The sequence below is a fragment of the Oxyura jamaicensis genome, chromosome 4, assembly GCF_011077185.1.
Source record: "Oxyura jamaicensis isolate SHBP4307 breed ruddy duck chromosome 4, BPBGC_Ojam_1.0, whole genome shotgun sequence".
In the NCBI taxonomy this organism is placed as follows: domain Eukaryota; kingdom Metazoa; phylum Chordata; class Aves; order Anseriformes; family Anatidae; genus Oxyura; species Oxyura jamaicensis.
The window spans coordinates 8,257,210-8,274,531 of NC_048896.1; the positions used below are offsets into that span (position 1 = coordinate 8,257,210).

General features: G+C 48.9%; 1 protein-coding gene across 1 annotated transcript in view; it reads left to right on the top strand.

Moving 5' to 3' along the window:
- The first annotated feature begins 404 nt into the window (after positions 1 to 404).
- Positions 405 to 17,322, top strand: part of HS6ST2 (heparan sulfate 6-O-sulfotransferase 2) — a 128,939-nt gene continuing 112,021 nt past the window's right edge. Inside the window, exon 1 of the mRNA XM_035324787.1 lies at positions 405 to 1,038. Within this exon, the coding sequence (XP_035180678.1) occupies positions 527 to 1,038 (512 nt within the window). The 5' untranslated portion in view covers positions 405 to 526. The remainder of the gene's footprint in view (positions 1,039 to 17,322) is intronic.

Consider the following 17,322-nt stretch of genomic DNA (forward strand, 5'->3'; position numbering starts at 1 on the left):
CGGCGGGTGCAGGAGCGCTGGGCATCGGCTGCACATGAACATACACGGGCTGTTAACCAGCCACAAGCCCGCGGGGTCCTCGGGTTTATTTTCAGAACGCGCAGGTGCCACCGCATCGCCCGCAGCCACCCGGGGCATCGAGCAACCGGTGCCCCGGCACCCGAACCGGCGGGCGGGCCGCGGGGCAGGGCGGCGGGGCCCGGGGCAGCGGTGCTGGGGCCGCTCCTCGCCCGCCGGGGCACCGCGCTGCCAGACCCCGCTGCCAGACCCCGCTGCCAGGCGCCGCTGCCAGACCCCGGTGCGGCGGCGGCCGCGCGTGCCCGGGCCCGGGGCGGAGCCGAGCCCGGGGCGGAGCCGTGCCGGGAGCGGAGGGGGGGGGGGGGAATCGGAGGCGGCGCGGGGGCTGCCGGGAAGGGCCGGTGGTGGCGGCGGAGGGGCGATGGCGGCGGAGCGCGGCCGGGGCTGCCCCCCGCGGCGGCGGCGGCTGTGAGCGGAGCGGCGGCGATGTGCGGCGGGTCCGGCGACGATGGAGGACCGGTCGCACAAGGTGCTGCTGGCGCTGGTGATGCTCTTCCTGTTCGCGGTGATCGTGCTGCAGTACGTCTGCCCCGGCACCGAGTGCCAGCTCCTGCGGCTCCGCGCCCTCAGCCCCGCCGCCGCCGCCGACCCGTACCGGGCGGAGGACGAGACGCCGGCTCGCTTCGTGCCTCGCTTCAATTTCTCCGCCGGCGACCTGCTGCGGAGGGTGGACTTCAACATCAAGGGGGACGACCTGATCGTCTTCCTGCACATCCAGAAGACCGGCGGCACCACCTTCGGCCGCCACCTGGTCCGCAACATCCAGCTGGAGCAGCCCTGCGAGTGCCGCGCCGGGCAGAAGAAGTGCACCTGCCACCGGCCCGGTAAGCGGGAGACCTGGCTCTTCTCCCGCTTCTCCACCGGCTGGAGCTGCGGGCTGCACGCCGACTGGACCGAGCTCACCAACTGCGTGCCCTCCGTGGTGGACAGCAAGAAGGAGGTGCGGCTCCGGCCCTCCAGGTGAGCCGAGCCCGCACCCCCGGGGCCGCGGAACAAAGCCTGCCGCCCCGCCGTGCTGCGAGCCGGCCGGTGATAGGGGATATCCCGCGGGCTGCCGCCGTCCTGAAGGTCTCTGCGGGCTGCAGGCGGCCGGCCGAAGCTGCGAGCCCCTCGCACGGCGCTGTCCGGCCCCGGCCCGGCTGCCCCGGGGCTCCCGGGGTCCCTTGAGCAGCCCCTCTGCACGCCTCGGGCAGCAGCCAGGGGCCATGGGGTGCTTTTCAGCCTCAGTGTGCTGAGCATGGTGCACAGAGACATGCTGGTGTTAGGAGGAGCTGGGAGCTGGGAGCTGTTAGGGCTGAAGTTTAGGTTGTGCAAATGTCAGCCTTGTGAATTAAAGGGTATTCTTAGGACTGTACATTACCCGCAAATGTTGCCATTGTCCTCCAGCCCTAACCTCGTTTATTTTGGGCTTGCCTTTTTGGATTGTAGTGGCACTGCTTGTCTTCATCCCTGCGCTTCCCGTAGAAGTTGCTGACCTAACCTGGCCATAGCTGTCTGGTTGCCTAAAGGCTGCCCCTGCGTTCCCAGAGCCTAGCCAGCTGGCTCTCCGAGCAGAGGACCTCCTTCCCGTGCTCTGGGAGCGGTGTGGTGACAGCACACCTTCGGCTGTAACACGCCTCGGAGCTTGTCCACGGCTGTGCGTGCAGCTGCACCGTGCAGCAGAGCAGCTCGGGGTTTCGGTGTCTTTTCACATTGCTTTGCTGGGAAATTAGAAACTAGGGTATCACTCCTCTTGTGCCACGAGATTAATGGCAGGTCCCCTTACAATGAGGGTACTGTTATATATCATGCTGTCTGAAGGCAAGTCTAAGCACAGATTCAGTTGAAATAGAGTGTGATTTCTTTACAGAATTCCTTTTATATAGCGTGACACCACACTGCCATCTAGTAGAAAAATGGTTAGCGTCATTATCTTCCTGTAGCCTAGATGAAGCTCTTCATGAGGCTTAGCTATTGTGATTCTTGCTCTTTTGTTTTCCCTACTGCTTTAAAATTTAATTGTCTCGTTTTTGCGGCACTCCATTTGCAAACATCAGGAACTAATTCTTTGCCCTCTGGGCACATTATCTTCCCAGTTTCCCAGGCTGTGTCGTTTATTTTACCTGTCTTGTAAATGCATTGTTTGCCAGCAGAAATGGAAATGCGTAACGTGACGTCTCTTTTGCTAAACATCTTCGAGTGATCTTTCTTTCTCTCCCCCTAGAGATGGGCCTGGTCTGCAGAGTTGTAGCTGTGGGGCACGGATTCCTTTCGCTCCCCGGAGGCACAGGGTCCCCTCTGTGCTCAGGGTTAGCCCTGCTCTCCAGAAAAACGGGAGAGTCCTTGTCTGGGCCAGCCACCTTAGACAGAAGGAAATGCCAGGCTTGGAGAGCTGAGTTTTTGTCTGTGGCTTTTGTATTTGACTGATTTTCCCCCTCCCCCTTTTGGATTACCAAACATGCTTTTTTCTGAGTCAAAACAGAACTGTTGCATGTACCTGCCCAAGAGCTCGCAGCGACGGTTCCTCGTCCGGCAATGCCGTGTGTGTCCTCACAACCGACTTAGAGAGGTCATGAGGCTTCGTGACTTGGGATGGAAGCTGAAAAGGATGAAAATGAAGCTGTGATGGTTTTGTGTTAGGTAAAGGTCTTCTCTATAAAAGCCTGCTTTGAAATCATGTTGCATTTTTAATAACCTAATTACACAGGTTGCTTAGTAGCTACAGTTGTTCTCCCAAATAATGCCTTGACAAGCGATTATTTGGACTGCAACTTCTAAATGTTTAAAAATACAGCAGGAGACGTTCTGAAACGAACAATAGTCCCTTCAAGTCTTCCTACACATTGTAACGTCTCGTGCTTAATTTTATTTTGCATTCTCGATTTAGCAACATTCAGTTGACAACTAGTTAAGTAGCACCTATTCCTAGTGCCAATAACAGGCAGTCATCTCAGCGCGTTCTGGGCAGATAATGACTTCTTTCAGAGTAGTGGTAGGTGTGGGATGAGGGTGTCTGGGCAGAGGAGCCGTGCTGGCTGGCCGGGGCTCTGAGCAGGGCCAGCCTGGCTGTTCCTGTGCTGTGGTCGTCGGGGGAAGCCTGAACGGTGCTGTCAGGGAGAGAAGGGAAAAAAATCCCTCTCTGCTTGAATCCTGAGTGAAGGAAGAGGAGGAAGGAGGGGTGCAAGGCCTGGCTGGGGTCCACTGTCAGGGTTCAGTCAGGAGCAGAGGACCACAGGAACAGGGTTCAGTCAGGAGCAGAGGACCACAGCTTCCTGTGTTTACAGTCAAGGTGATTTAAAAAATTGGTACCTGCTCTAAGGGTGGTTTGAATGACTTGGTAGCCTTATAATGCAGTCTGTAGTTATTCCCAAACAGGGCTGCCTCGCCTTGTTTGGGAATAGCCAAGTGAGAGGTGGTTGTTCCAGCAAACTTCTTAGCTTGCATCTGTGTGATTACTTTGCGTGGAGGTTTGTGTTGAGGAGCATGGGGAGTCTACTCGTTTCGAGGCTGGCTAGATTGGTGATTAGCTGGACCATTCCCTAGGAGCCTCTGCATTTGTTTAAAAGTTGAGCCTTTGTTTAGGAAGTCTAGAAGATGCCCAGTCCGGGATCTCTGAGGCTCAGCACCAGGTACCCAGCATCACTGTGATATGATGTGATGGGATCAGCCTTGGGGCTGTGCCTGTGAGGAATCTAGTTGCCTGGAGCGTTCCTTCTTCAGCCTCTGCTCTTAATCTCATCAGTAGTCTGCTTGTGTTTTCTTTAGGAACTGCAGGGTTGAAGGGCATGTTGCTGCTCTGGGGCAGAAGTTCTCAGGATGGCTGTTTGGGATATTTTTTTATTTTGGATTTAACACAGTGGTACTTCCCTGTCTCTAAGCACGTAGATTCCCTAAATTTGCTTTTCTTTTCAGTGGTGCCTGCGCTGCTTAATATGAAGTAAGTAGATAAACAGAGCTCCCCTTTTTTTTCCTTCAGGCCTTCCTTGCCATAGAGGAACATAAGTCTGTGTGTGTGGGGAGAGGGATTTTTTTTCCTTCCCCTATCCCATCAGGGTGCATATTCTGTCAGCCTCCTTCCTGCTTGTCACCTGTTCCATCAGTGCTGAAGGCTGTTCACCTCTTCCTCGTCGCCCTGGCTGCCTCTCCCTGCAGCTGGCTTTGCCTTCAGCTGATGGGGATGGGAACGGAGCAGCAGCACTGCAGCCTCCGGAAATCTTGGGAGAAGGAAGGGGGAAGGTACAGGCGGGGCTGATGCTTTGGGCTCTCTGGATTTGCTGCTTGGGAGGTTGGTGGAGTGGGCTGATGGTGGTGGCAGAAAGGAGTGGGTTGTCTCAGCCGCTTGGCATCAGTGGTGAGAAAGGAGAAATGTGCCTTTTGCTAGTCAGGAGTGACTGACTTGGGTCACTTGATTGATTGTGGAAGCCTCAAAGCTTTTGGCACGCCAAACTGAAGCAGCATCCAAAGTAACTGTGCGTGAGAGCATCACACAACAGATTTCACTCAGCTCTGGCTAATTATTATGGGAGGTATCTACCAAACTTGTCTATAGCAATAAATCCAATGGCACTGTTGTAAGAAACAAAAGGGCTTGGGGTTAGGCTGGCAAATGTAATGAGACATAGGAGCTAATACTGGTATCTGCACTCCTAAGTGGTGTCGTGGCTTCATACCCTCATCGGGTGAGAGCTGTGGCTGTGGGCGAAGGTCAGGCTAACTCAGTGTCCCTCCTGGCTGGTGCCGAAGGAAAGAGATTCTGTTGGGAGGAGAGCAAGCTTGCAGAAGCCTGGAGCCAGGAAGTCTGCGACTGGAAGAACCTAAAGCCTGTTGGACCAGGAGCAGGGATGTGAGTTACTGGTTTTTGGGAAGCTAAACTCTTCCAAATTATATCTTAGGAAAATCTAAGGAAAAGATGTATTAAAACATTTTCCAGCACACTGGAAGCATTTACTGTGTTTGGCTCCTTTGGCTGAGCAGATTAATCCCTGTGTTCTTGGGAATGTGATGGGATTTGCATTTGCACATCTGTGGTCCTTTGCCATGTGTGTGGCTCCTCGCAAGCCGGCCCGCTGGCAGGGCCCCTGGAAGAAGGTGGCTTGGCAGCAGCACGCGTTACCATCAGCAGTGGCAGTGCTGGTGGCATCTCAGGTCTTCCTGGAGCAGCGTGGGCCCTGTGCTTGGGTTTTCCCAGCAGGCTGCTTCTGCCCGGAGCGGGGAAGTCATGTAGCAGTAATTGTTTTGGGGGTTTTGCAACTCAGGGAGAGGCTTGTTCAACAGCGGCTGCTGGCCAGCTGCACGAGGGATTGGGCTCCACGGTGAGCTCCACGAGCTCACCTGCGCTGGTGCTAACCCAAGTGGGATTTGGGAAATAGTTAAGCTTTGCAAATTGGCGTGATATCTCCTCATTCTACAAGGGGTTTAGTAAAGTCCCAAGGTGCTCTGAGACATGGGGCCGATGATAACGACCAGCTTCCTTCCAACTTTGGCAGGAGGTAGACAATTTAAAACCTCTGGGTGCTGATGGAGCAGAAACTCTTTCCAAGGATGCGCCTTCCAGCCAGAGAGCAGTAAAACCCCTGCTTGCTGGTGCTTGGTGTGTGCCAGGGCTGGCTTCTTACCGCTGCTTTTCTTGTGGGGCCAGCTGAGCTTTCCTCCTGCCCGGTGGCACTCCTCCGTCTGGTTAATTGTGAATTAGACGATTTGGTGGTTATCGCTTATCCGCAGAATTGGCGGTTGAAAGGCTGGAAATAAAGAAAAGAAGGGCTGGAAGCGAGGTGTGAGGGTCCTGCAGAAAACAGCGTGCAGGGGAGCACGCCTGCCCTTGAAATGCTCCTGGGTGAGACTCCCAGGAAACCTCTGCAGCAGCTGTAACACCACAGAAATAACCACGCCGTCACGGCAGTGCTGTGAGGCCTGGGTGATGCCATGCCGCTTGGTTTAGCAGCGGGGATCCTGAATGACCTGGCTTGGTTTGGTTTGGAGCCACGAGATGAGCTGCTGATGGCACTGTGGGCACCGCCTGGTGACCTGCTAACGCGCTGGTTTCCCTTCTGTCACCTGGGCAGAGACAAGCTGGGTCTGGTTTCGTGGTGTTGGGATCAGCAGCCTGGCCGACAAGGGGCCGGGAGGGAAGGGCAGGAGATTGCTTCCATAAGTAAGTCATTCCTTAGCCTGATCCCGTTTCAGGGCCGTCTCGAAGGTCCTGACTCTGAACTTAAACTCACATTTTAAAAGTTCGGATGGTAGGACCTAGCTCTCTAAATTGATACTGCTGGTTTTGCTCAGATAGTGTTGGACTTCTTAAAGACCATCTTAAAAGGACTAAAAATATCATTTTTCCTATTAGGTCTCTTCATTTCTGCTGCAGATCTTTATTAAAGTGCAAATTGACTTTGTTATTTGCAAGTACGTTTCCTACTGTCTTTTATTTTAACTTTGGAAAACGTGTGTGCGGGTGGAGAGTCAATGTTATTTAATGCACAAATAAATGCCAGTGATTGCAGCAGAGCAAGAGGCGAGGCAGAGATGCTCTTCCCTGCATTGTTTGTTCCGTTTGTTATCCAGGTCAGTCCTCCCTAAAGAGCAGAGTGGGAGTGTGAACACCATGGCGCGGTGCTGTTGTACTAAGACACATGATCACTTCCCATTGAAAAGGTGCCTTTCTGCTAATTTTTCTGGGAATTTATAAATATTAAAAGGAAACGATAAATACGTGCTTCAACTGTATTAAAATAGACACAGGTTGTGCCATGTGATTCCTCTTCATAACTTGATAACCTTTAATAAAGGTTATCAAAGGCACTTTGAAGTCGAGCATCACCAATAGGTTATTTATTTTTATTAAAAGAGAGATTTTTAAGTTTAACAAGTTGAACATTGGTTCCAAGGTATATTAACTGAAATTAATTTGTCCCTCATTTATTTAATCTGAATTGTCAGGAATCATGTTCTCTACTGATGTAAGTGTCGGCAAAAAGGACTTATTAGTAGACTTGATTGCTTTTTAAATTTAACTAGCAGAGATGCACTGGCATGCCTAAGAGAATTGGTCTGTTTCTTGTGAACAGTTCAGTGCCTAATGAATCACTTCAATGTACTTTTCTGAAGGAAAGCAGAGCAATTTAAATGTGCAATGCATTGATTTACCTCAAATGGATTAGGCCTCTGTGTGCAATCCTTTGCATTAATTTACTTTCTCCACAACCATAATAATAAAGGTAGCGTTTCTGTACAGTATCAGCCCAAATTAGCTTGCATAACTTGCTAGAAAGCAAAATAATAATGTGTAGCTGAATACTGACTGCAGGAAAGGCTCTTTCTGAGATCGCGTGGGTATTCAGCAGTGCTGTCCCAGCACTGGGGTGGCCGGCTGCGTGTGCCCCCTGCTAGCGCTGATCGAGTGTGGTGATGAGAGCGGTGTTTCCAGGGCACTGATGATTTTCTAACCTTCTTATAGGGGAAAAAAACTAGCAGTAATTTGGTGCAGTTTTGTGTGTGTGTGTGTATGTGTGGCCAGGTCTGTGGGTTTGTTGTTCTTTTTCTTTTGGTTTTGTTTTAAATAGCCGTGGAAGTGGTACAAAAAGCTGTGACTCCACCAGGTCTGAGTGCATTTTCTTGCTGTCGTCACTCTTCTGTCCCCTTCCCCCTCCCTGCAGCATCGGATCTGTGCGGCGACAGCCTTGGGCTGGCTCTGTCCTCCCTGAGCAGCCCGGGGCCTGGATGCAGACCTCTGGGCAGCTCCTCATTTCCACGCTTAGCCGCAGAAATGGCGGCCGCTTTGTCTGCGCTGCGGGGACCGCTGGGGCTGAGGAGCCCTCCCGGCTCAGCCTTTTTTGGAACTGCCCGTGCACGCTCCTACGTACTGGAGAGGATTAATTTCCTCCCGCTTCTCATCGCGGGGCTGCTGCCTGCTCCCTCCCTTCTTCGCTCCCTGGCTGCGTCTGAGAAGGTGGCGAGGACAGAGGTGCGGGATGGCGCTGGGACGGGTGGGCTTTGGAGTGGAAGGAGGAGGGTCACCAGCCAGTCCTTGCCACTCCTGCCCTCTTCCTCCTCCTCCTCGACCTGCGAGCGAGCGTGGTTTGCTGTTCGTGATTGATTTGCTGATGCTGGCCATTGTACAGTGTGTTCTGGGATTAATAGGGTAGCGCCGAATTATTCAGGCATTATTGAAATGAATCATGGTTGAGATGAGTAATAAGTAGCAGACTTTTGTATTTATGAATAATTAACACAGTAAAGTTTTTCTTAAACAGCCGTGAAGAAATGATTTAATTTCTACTGTGAACACTCTGTAAAATTAATGAAAGATAATTGCATTTGCTAATGTGAGACTAAGAAGCCAAAGCAGTATATATGTATTTTTGCATTTAAGCTCACAATGCAGATGTAACAGTAAAAGTATATATTTTTTTTCAATATATTTGCACTGGGTAGGACCTGTGTTTAACATCCAGTGTATGTTTTTTGTTTGTTTCAAAATAAAAAGTCTGTTGGTAAACACTTAACTCTCTTGCTGTTTCCATACACTTGCATGTCTTGGGGTGGGTGGTGTATATGAGCGCGTAACAAGATGATGTTTTTGAATGAGTGATGATTAGGATTAGCTTTGTCTTATTCCCTGACTCCAGCCTACTTCCTCAGCCATTCATGCTTTTAAAGACAGAATCCATTTAAGATACTGCTTGTGTACAGCTTTGAGTGAAATTTCCATTATTTTTTGTTAAGACTAAATAAATCATTAGTATTTAGAGGACCTATAAGTCGTAAGATCCATTAGGCGTGAGACTCATCACATTGCTTCTTGGTTCTCAGCTGTTTGTGCAACTGCGGAGGAGCCAAACTTTGATGTCATGTAGCTAAGCATATGCAGCTATGAGAGAGATAATCTTGCAGCATTAAACGATTTTGCGCATTTCCATAAAAGCATGAAGATAGCAATGCCTTTCATGAGATCCTTGTAGCAAATGCTCCTAATTTTCCATAATCAAAAGGGCTGTGAAGTTTTGATGTTCTTAGAGGTCCAAGTAGCTGGAAGATCAATTCTTCCTTTATTCCATTTTGTGCTGGATAAATTAAAACACTGCTGCTCCTAGCAGTGGGAATCTGCGCTTTGAAACTGCAATTTGAACAGTGGGATCCTTCAGCAAATGCCCAAATCAAGTCAGTAAAGCACTCTTTGGGACTATTTTCTCCAAGCTTCCTTGTCTTCAGAGTAAAGCAGCTGTTTTAACCCTCTGCTAAGGAAAGCAAAGTTTCTCTGGTTAAATGCAGAGAAGTTGCTTCTGAGAGTTCCTTTTTCAGGTTAACTGAGGGAAGAGAATCCTTAAGCAGGTCTAGGTGAGGTTAATCTAATCTGTGTGATACCTTAAAACTCCTCTGCTTAAGGAACTAAGACTTAGGTGGAAGTGCTTAAAACATTGCCTTCTGTTTGCTTCCTCACGCGCTCTGTTAACCCGTGGGAAAGCTACTCCCTGGATCAATCCTCAGCTAATCTGGGGCTGGTTTTTTATTTCTTCTGGGTTCAGAGAAAGTTATTGGGAATGTGCTTGTGTCCCACTTGAGCAAAAATTACCAGGTAATACGTCTCTAACTTCCTTCGGCAAGCAGCTACCTCATTCTGACATGGAAGATGCTGCGGGGCTGCTGCTGAGGACTGCAGTGGGGCTGGCTGTGGGTGGAGGCATCTGTGCAGCGCCCCAAAAGGCAGCAGGCATCGTTCCTCCTTCAGCCGGTGTCGCCAGCCACGGGTAGGGAGGAAGATGGCTGCGTGGCTTCTGCGCTTCACAGAGCTGTTTGTTTTTCTGTGGGGGTGTTGGATCTAATCAGCGTAGTGGTAGCACAGAGAAGTAAGACAAAAGTGCTCAAGGAAATGTCAGACGCAACAGGATGCGTCTGCCTGATGGTAGCTGAGTGACTTGCAAAAACATAAATGGCATAAATTAGGCTTTAACTCTGTCAGTTCTAGTATGCTGCAAGTCAGTTGCCGGTACAACAAGAAGTATTTGTTTGCAGGGCCTACCCATTACGTTTTCTGTTTTCCTAGTCACACATCTTTAGCTGAAACTTCAGTAGTTTTTTGAATTTTGGTGACTTCAAATAACTTTAGGTGGATAAAATGTGGAGTATAGTTTGGATTTCAAATAAAACTGGCTTAAAGGGCAGTTGTTTGGCTTCTTGGAGGAAGGTACTGCTGGGGTCTGTCTACTTGGCTCTGGTCTGCTTGGGAGAAAAGTGGAGGATAAACAAGTGAGTGGGATGGAAGAAGCCAAGACTGCACAGCTAAGCTTGCTGACCACATAGCTGCTGGCATGTGGTCACACCAGAACTCTTGCATCTTCCGTAATTTTTCATCCATGTTCATGGATGAAGCAGTTTCAGACTTTGCTCTTTGGAAAGAACAACTTGGAAAAATCAGAAGCCCAGTAGACTTGCCCTGAAGCATGGCCCTAAGCATGTCCTAAAGGTGTGTCTGAGGCCGGTGCTCTGGCTCGTAGAAGAGCATGGTGAGAAGAGCCAGGGACCTGTTCCTAAATAGGAGACACTGGGTATGTAACACCAGATGTCCTGACCAAAGCCATCAGGACTGCAGCATTGGTGCGCTGCTTTAAGCTTGTATTGTCTGCTCACAATGTGTTGCTGTTACGGCCGCAGCCAGGTATCTCATTTTCTCATCTCTTGAACAGTGGTCATTTGCAAATATATCCTATAGAGCCATTTAAACCAGTCCTCCTTCTGGAACAGATGACAGACCCTAGGTGAGTCCATATTCCTGAGTATAACACGCATTTTGCAGAGTGTAGTTATAAATGCCTTTTTTCCCTATCCTCATTTCTAGAGGAGAGGGAAGGCAGAGAGAACAAATGAAAAGAGTAGCTGCACCTGCAGCTGCTTCTCCTGAGAAGTTGGCTTGCTTTCCATTCTGCTAGTTGCATTTTGGATGTCAGCAGCGCTGTGGGCTGGAATATGATCACTCTCAGAATTTTATGGATAGAGGCAACTTCCTTCCTGCTTGAGATTTATGGGGTGGTGCTGAGATTCAGCTAGTAATACCGCTGGATTTTGGAGGCTGCAGCTTGTTAGCAGTGACGTAGGACAGCTGAAGAACAGGGCTATGACTAGGGATGAATTTAAACTGGGGAATAGTTCTGCAGGCTGTCTTACTGCCCAGTGGTTTCCAAGAAATTCAGCATGCTACCACGTGCAAGAAGGAATAGCAGTTTTTCTGGAAGTACAGTCATCAGAAAATGTTGTGCAGCAAATGCTTGAGCGCTCTTCTGTTTGGATTGTAACTTGCAAGGACAAAAGTGTGTGAATAACTGCCCTTGTCTGTGAGCTTGGCTTACCATGTTTGTTGGACCTGAGGTTTGGTACAGTACAGCTTTTGGGAAAATTCACCCTTAATCTTTTTTATTTATTTGTTTATTGGGATGTTTAACTCATGCACATAACCGAGAATAGTGCTGATATTTCTGGAGAAGGATCTTGGAAGGAGGTTGCGCATCAGCAGGTTTAAGATGCCTACAAACCATATATTGTCAAGCCTGAACACTGTGGTGTGAACAAAAGTGCTTAAATATATTGCTTAAGCATGTACTTAGCTTAAATGTATTGCTAAAGGCTCTGCAGAATAGGGGTCAGTATAATGGCACGAGCACCTCTTGCTGCCATGGGGCGCTGAAGTTTCCTGCTCTGCAGAGTTAGGATTTCCCTGTGTTGTGGATGTCTTTGTTCTGGTTCTCCTTTGAGACGCTAGCTTTCCCTGCTGTAATTCTCCTTTTCCTATAACTTCAGCTGCATGCTTACCAAGAGGAGCAGTGTGTGTAGGGTCTGGAGACTTGTTGAGACAAGTGAAGACTGAGGCTCCCTATTACAAGGCTCAAAGATGTAGAGAGTGGCTTGGGTAAGCTGATGCATCCATGTGATGATGTCTGTCCTGACCAGCATGTCAGGTTTGGGCTGGGGACCTGGAAATCCAGAAGCAGCAGCAGCTGTTCCAGGCTCTGCGTAACATCCAAACCTCTGCAGGCAGAGGCTGCTGTAACAGATGCCTTTCCTGGGTGGGCTTGATTGGGATTTTCAGGAGGATGTGAGTTTTAGATGACTTTCGACTTCTATGATTCATCCATTCTGTAATTTTCCACCAGCATGTGGGAGAGCAGATCCAAAAGGCCAGCTCCATCTGAGCTGAATCCAGACCTCGTGCCAGCCAATCCCTTCTATAAAATCAGGCGGTGTATCAGGCAGCGCAGAGGTAAAAAGATAGAAAGGAATTGAGAATAGCTGAGCTCATGGAGAGATAAAAATTTCTCAGAGCCTGGATTATGGAACGATCCGGTTATTTGTAAAATATATAAGCAGATTCTGTGCCTCGGCCACAGCGGCTCAGCAGCGGTTCTGGAGGATTTGAAGGCAGCGCCTGCCGCCTGCTCGGCCCTTCCTGCCGCTGCTGCCCCAGGCAGGGCTGCAGTCTGGGCATCAAGGTTTCAGGCTGCCAACAGTTTCTGCATTAAATGCTGCACATTAACTGCACTTTGGACACTGCCACTGTGTTCTTTTTTAAGGAATCTCAGGTTCTCTTGTTTCTGGTCTGAAGGTTTATATTTGCTTTTTCTGTCGTGTCATGTCATTTTCCTGGGAATAGCAGGACAGTTTTGCTTCTGCTCTTCCCATCTGTCACCTGAAGTCATGGTTTCCTTAGGGTGAATTGATTCCTGCAATAAACCTGTGTATTCAGGAAAGAGTTATGGGTGTGAAGTACAGTATCATCCTTCACTTTTTCCCTTACAGTAAAAATATTTAAGGTCCTATATAAAGTTACATCGAGATAAGTGAAATTCAGATCTCTTTACTCCTGTGATTAAAAGATCTTTTTAAGGATGTTTATATGTCTTTTGATACATGTTAGAATTCCAGTACTTGTACTCATTGCTTATAATGGAAGTCAGGTTGATTAAACCTGGGATCTGACATCTTGTGATGATTGATACTCCAGCTGAAATCTGATCATCAAAAGAAACTAAAGCAGTCTGGAAGAAGGAGCTCCGCGAGCAGCAAACATTACAAAGCTGCTTTCCTGAAAGTTTTACCCCTATAGGTTCAGATTACTTAGATCCTGTGTTCTTGTCGAGGGCAGCTATGGGGTGGGCACCTCATCTCACTGCAGGCCTTGCTGAGGCATGTCTGTAGGGACAGAGAGGGCACACTGGATAGCGAGCAGAGCAGAGACGTTCCCTGGTGCTAGGAGCCCAGGCTTTGGGCCAACATGTCTCCGGGCTTTCACCAGTGCATGGGGTGGTCCATTTGTATCTTTGTGCATGACACCTTGTGCGGCAGGTTGTTAAAAACAGACTTTGTATTTCATCAGGTGCTTTTTTTGGTTGTTCCTTGTTCCTAGCAAGCTTTGTGGCATTAGGCACCAAGTAAGTGGTGTCCCTCCAAACACAGGGCAGGTAGAAGTCATTGCTCACATGAGCACTTGCAGCTGGCTTGCCTAACTAGGACCACATCTTTTACAATGCAGCTAATTGTTTCAGTTTTGGCAGGGGACTGACTTAATTTACTGTGGAAAAGGAAAGTGGGCATCTGGGATGTGATATAAAGGCGGCAATTGCAGTTCCGGGCTGCTGGAAGTCATTGCCTTTTGGTGTTTGTGGGAGTTTGCTTTGGTCTGTGTTGCGGGACTTGAGAGATGCACTTTCTTTTGGAAGCAGATCCTGGTAGGGTTGTAGATGCTGTCGCGGTCCAAGGGCATGACCTGTGCTAGAGCAAGTGGTCCTGAACGGTGCTGTGCGCTAGCTGGTGGGAGTGAGTTTGTGGTGTTTGTAGAAGGGGGAACAGAACAAAGGCTGTGTAGCTCACATGGACAACATCCTTTCACTTTACGAGTTGTTTTTCATCTTTGAGTAGCTGAGATGAAACATTCCTTTCCGTTAAGAACAAAAGCAAAAGCCTTTGCTTGATGCAGGTACCAGGGCTGGGCTGTGCTGCAGCCACTTATTGCATCTCTTGGCTTTGATCCTTGGCTGCGGTGTAGGAGTGCACAACACAGCTCAGCAAGGTGTGGTGGTGGTTTCAAGTGCTCAACCTAGACTGATGCCTGTGCCCCTGGCCCAGAGTAAGCAGAGATCATTCCAGGCTGCAAGCAGCCACTGAGCCCTTGGGTCACCTACAGCAGCCACATCCCCTGTTCAGCACATCCTTCCCACCGCATGCCCCACAGGCAGGGAGATGGAAGGAAAAATTGCTGGAATGAATGTTAAAAGGCTGTCTATTCCTTTACATTTTTTCTAATTTATTGTTTTATTTTTTTGAAGGTTGGGATTCTCTTACTGGTGTTTATTTTCAGCACAGATTTTCTGTTAAACAAGTGCAGCCTGTTTGCAAGCTCCACTGCTTTTTGGGCTGGGAGCAGGGTGAGTATCTGCCTCATAGAGACTTTGTGGTAAATTTTGTTGCTGCTGTACTTGAATGCTAACCTGAGGGATTTTTCCCCTTCTCTCTGTAAACAAAGTTTTTTTCCCTAATGGAAAATTTCAGCTTGTCCTCCACTTAACCACAGTTCAGGCTTTTCCTGGAAAACTGAATGAATCAGTAACACTTCCCTCCTTTGCTTCTTATGTGCTTAACTGATGGAATTGTCTGTGGGTTCTGGTTGCATAAAGCCCTTCTTCTGTCCCTGCCAAAGTGGCATTGTTCTCTTGACAAGAAAGGATAGCCAGGATTGCTCACAGATGGCACGGCACCTTCTCCAAACCTTCCACGGGCCGTGCCTCTCCCTCCATGGCTACATTCCCCTAAAACTTTAGAGCTGGGAAATCACAGAGTTAGGAGGAGGACGAAGCTGAACAAGAGCTCTGGGTGCTGGGGGATTACTCTTTCCCATCCTGGGAGCATGGCTGAGGGTAGGTGGATCTCCAGATGGGTGCAGGTCTGGCCGTGCTGCAGCACTTGTGGTGTGCATCTGCCCCGATCTGCCCGCACCTCTTCCAGTGTCCTGCCGAATGTACGAGGGCGATCGGAGCCGTGGGCTTGCTGCGACTGATGGTACCTGGGGTTGAGGCTTTCTGCATTTCTCAGAGCTTAGGGCTTCCCCTCAGTGCCTGGCCGTGCTGGGAGGGACATCCCTCCCTTCTGTTGCCAGAAAAGGCAACAAACTCTGTACAGTGAGTGCAGTGTCATAACAAGGGGCAAGGGCATTTGGCTAAGAGGAAGGGCAGGGATAAAAATCCAGTGGCATCTTCCTGTTTCCCATTTGGTGACAGGCAGCGTTCATCCACAGCAGTCAGATAGCGAGTGAGCCAAGCAGCATCAAGAGACTACCAGTCACTCCCCTGCATGGTTCCCAGCACTGTCCTAGAGGTTTGTTCTTGATCGTTTCACCTTTCATGTGGACTTGATGGTCTCTGGATTGATGCCTTGAAGCACGAGTTGGAAAATCAAATAGCAAATGACTAAATGGCTGTTATTGCACTAGACATTATATTACAGGAGTCACTGTGGTTAAGTGGAGTACCTCTGGAATCTTATTTTTATCAAGACGTTTATGTTCCCCTCTAATTTTTGTGGAGAGTCGTTTAGATGTTTTCCAGATTAGAGCATAATGGAACTGTTAGCTATAAATGTTCAGAGGAATCTATTACACATGGTGATTTAGTGGTTAGTCACAATTGCTTGGGAGCTACAGTGTCAAATGTAACACCAACCTTCAAAGCCACGTACTGTGAAAGCTGGTCATCCTTCCTGCGAGATGCTCCTGCAGCGTCCCAGCGGAGATAAAGACCTTTTGCTGCTCAGCATTTTGTACAGCACGATACAAGAGCAATTTGGAGGGGACAGGGGGATGCTGGAGAAATGATCCTGTCAAAAACAAACCAGCAGGCAGTTTTTCCGGTTTAGCTTTTTCTTTCTGCTTAATTAAAATCCAGAAGATTTCTAGGTGATGGTCTGCAATCGGGAAGACCTATATTTGGCTTAAAAAAAATGAAGCAGAGTAAGGAGCAACTTTTGTGTAAGAGAAGTAACATCAGACATTTTCATTCACCATAACTATACGTACCTGCTTTAACCACAGCCTGCAAGTGGAAGTTGTTGCCTCAGTTTAGCTTTCAAAATGCCACGTTTCCCCCCAGATTGCTGCCTGCTTGTTGCAGTTGGCTTCCTAGGCCTGTGTTGGACCAACAAGAACTGTGAGCAGAAATGTGCGGAAGCTTGAGCTGAGTCTTCTCTGTCCTTGTCCTGGCGTGGAAATTTCCTCTGAATGGAGTGACCTGCTCCTTGCTGGAGCCCAGGCTTTGTGACCTGCAGGGGAGTGTGTTCCCTTGCTCTCAGTCTGCGAGTTAAAAGTGAGTTGATCTGCAGACTTTTATGGCATCGCGTGATTTAAACCCAGGGTGAAAGGCTGTCAAAATGAAATACCTAAACCTGAGATTAGGGGATGAGCAAATGAATCCCATCAAACTTGTGTGTCTTAGAGTCCCCACACAAAAGTTGGATTAACGGACAAGCTCACCCAGTTAGGCATCCCAGAGCTCATCAGTCAGCTTCATTTTCAGGGCACATGTGCTTCTGCAGCAATGGGTGCTAGAGATGCCTGCGGGATACTTGAACGTGTTTTGCCGTAAATATTTTAATGGCAATGATTTAATGTGCTTTACAAAGAACTTCAGTTGGGATTGTTAAGGCTTGGCCTTGGTCTGGAATTCCTCCTTGATATCTGGAGGAGGTATTGAAGTTCTGGGTTTGCACAGACTTGAAAGGGTCAGTGCCCTGATCAATAGCTGAATTTACTGGTAAAGCTTTGTAAAACATCTGGGATTTCTTAGCTAATTGAGATCAGATCCCCCTTCTTCTGACAGCTGCCTAGAAATCTGAAGAGTTGAAAAACAAAACTGTGTAACAGACATTGTCCAACTCTTTTATTTTCTTTGGTTTAGAAAGTTACTTTGATAGCTCTTTTCATTTGTGAGCACAAGGTAAGTTCTTAGAAGGAGGTAACATTATAGGCCCTTGCTTTTGAGTTGAAATTTAAGTTTTCTGGGAGCTGTAGCATGGCAACAAGGTTGCCAGGAATCTGAACTACCTGGGGAAGGAGTTTGTGCATTCAGCAGCGCATCCTTAGCTTGCTCCTGGAGATGTCTAAGTACACTGACGAGGTCTAAGGGGATGCTATGACTTGCCCACGCTGGAAACGAATCCTGCAGCTCTGCTGTGGATCTGGCACTGATCTGAAAAGCCTCATTGCCTCCAGCCTGAGCAGAGCAGGTCTTCACC